The 1114-nt window shown below is 38.4% G+C and overlaps 2 protein-coding genes across 2 annotated transcripts in view; one reads left to right on the forward strand and one right to left on the reverse strand.

The window, feature by feature from the left end:
• The window catches only part of prdm6 (PR domain containing 6), a 114270-nt gene that overhangs the window by 75533 nt on the left and 37623 nt on the right, over positions 1-1114 (forward strand). The gene's annotated exons all lie outside the window — the stretch shown is intronic.
• The window catches only part of LOC116689427 (GTPase IMAP family member 8), a 4591-nt gene that overhangs the window by 2185 nt on the left and 1292 nt on the right, over positions 1-1114 (reverse strand). Inside the window, exon 3 of the mRNA XM_032515955.1 lies at positions 1-780. This exon is cut by the window's left edge and continues 2185 nt beyond it. Coding sequence (XP_032371846.1) covers positions 1-566 — 566 coding nt within the window. The 5' untranslated portion in view covers positions 567-780. The remainder of the gene's footprint in view (positions 781-1114) is intronic.

Raw genomic sequence — 1114 nt, forward strand, 5'->3', positions numbered from 1 at the left:
CTACCAGTCTTTCCAATCAGCACCATTCTGAGACACTCTCTACTCTGCGCCATCAGTGGAGACTCTCTAATTGGCACCATCATTGGAGAATTTCTTCTTGGCACTATTCTGGGAAGCTCTTTTTTTGGCACCCTAAGAGATGCTGTACCCGGCACCATCCTTCGAAATCCTTTATTTTGATATTGACAAGCATCCGATACACGTCTTGTAAGAGTAGGTTTTGCATATTCAGGTCCACCCTTGCAATCAGTCTCTTCTGTGAAGGTCAAATACCGTCCTGTGTTTTCATCCACTATGTTCTGCATTTTCGTAATCAACTCTTGAAAATCCTTGTCAGGAAAATCTTGTTCATCAAAGTTCATTCTATGGTACCTTTGTCTGCAGTCTTGGATGAGTTGATAAACTGAGGAATTCACAACCCTCTCATTTTGTGGTATGATGACAATTGAGGATTTAAAAGCATCTTCTCCAAGGAAGCTCATGATTGACTTAATTTTTTTTCTGTCCTCTTCATTGAAATTGAAGAATTTACTACCAACAGCAGAACATTTGGTCCAGGAGGGCATTGATCCACACACCTCTGTATCTCGTGTTTCACTCTTTGTACAGGCAAACTGAAGACGTCTGATGTTTTAAATACTGTAAATGGATTTGTGTGCAAATGTGCACATTGCTTAAGCATTCTTGGATGAGAACAATCATGTTTTCCAGTGAGTAAGTTAGTTAAGGTCTTCTTTTCATTCTCGCTTTTTCCAAATATCCCAATCCTGAGTTCCGATGCTGTAAAACAATAAGAACAAAAGCAGTATGTATTATTAATTGGAAAGAGGAACCCACCAAGGTTGCACCTTTTGTTCTATCCATTAAGCTACTTACAAAAGTAATATGAAGTCCTGATGAAGTTAAGCTTATGAGTTTTAGTATTAGTGGCAGTATATTTCATCAAATGTCCTTATCAGATGATGTTGTGCCATTTGTCCCAAATTCAGAAAGCTCAACCTGCTGCCCTTGAGAACATTTTAGTCTCTTTTCAGTTAATAAGATCAACCTGGCTACATTAAAACTCTTGGCTGTTACTTTTCTTTATTAACTTGTCACTGACTTTGACTGAGAC

Source organism: Etheostoma spectabile, chromosome 5 (genome assembly GCF_008692095.1).
Source record: "Etheostoma spectabile isolate EspeVRDwgs_2016 chromosome 5, UIUC_Espe_1.0, whole genome shotgun sequence".
NCBI classification, from domain to species: Eukaryota; Metazoa; Chordata; class Actinopteri; order Perciformes; family Percidae; genus Etheostoma; species Etheostoma spectabile.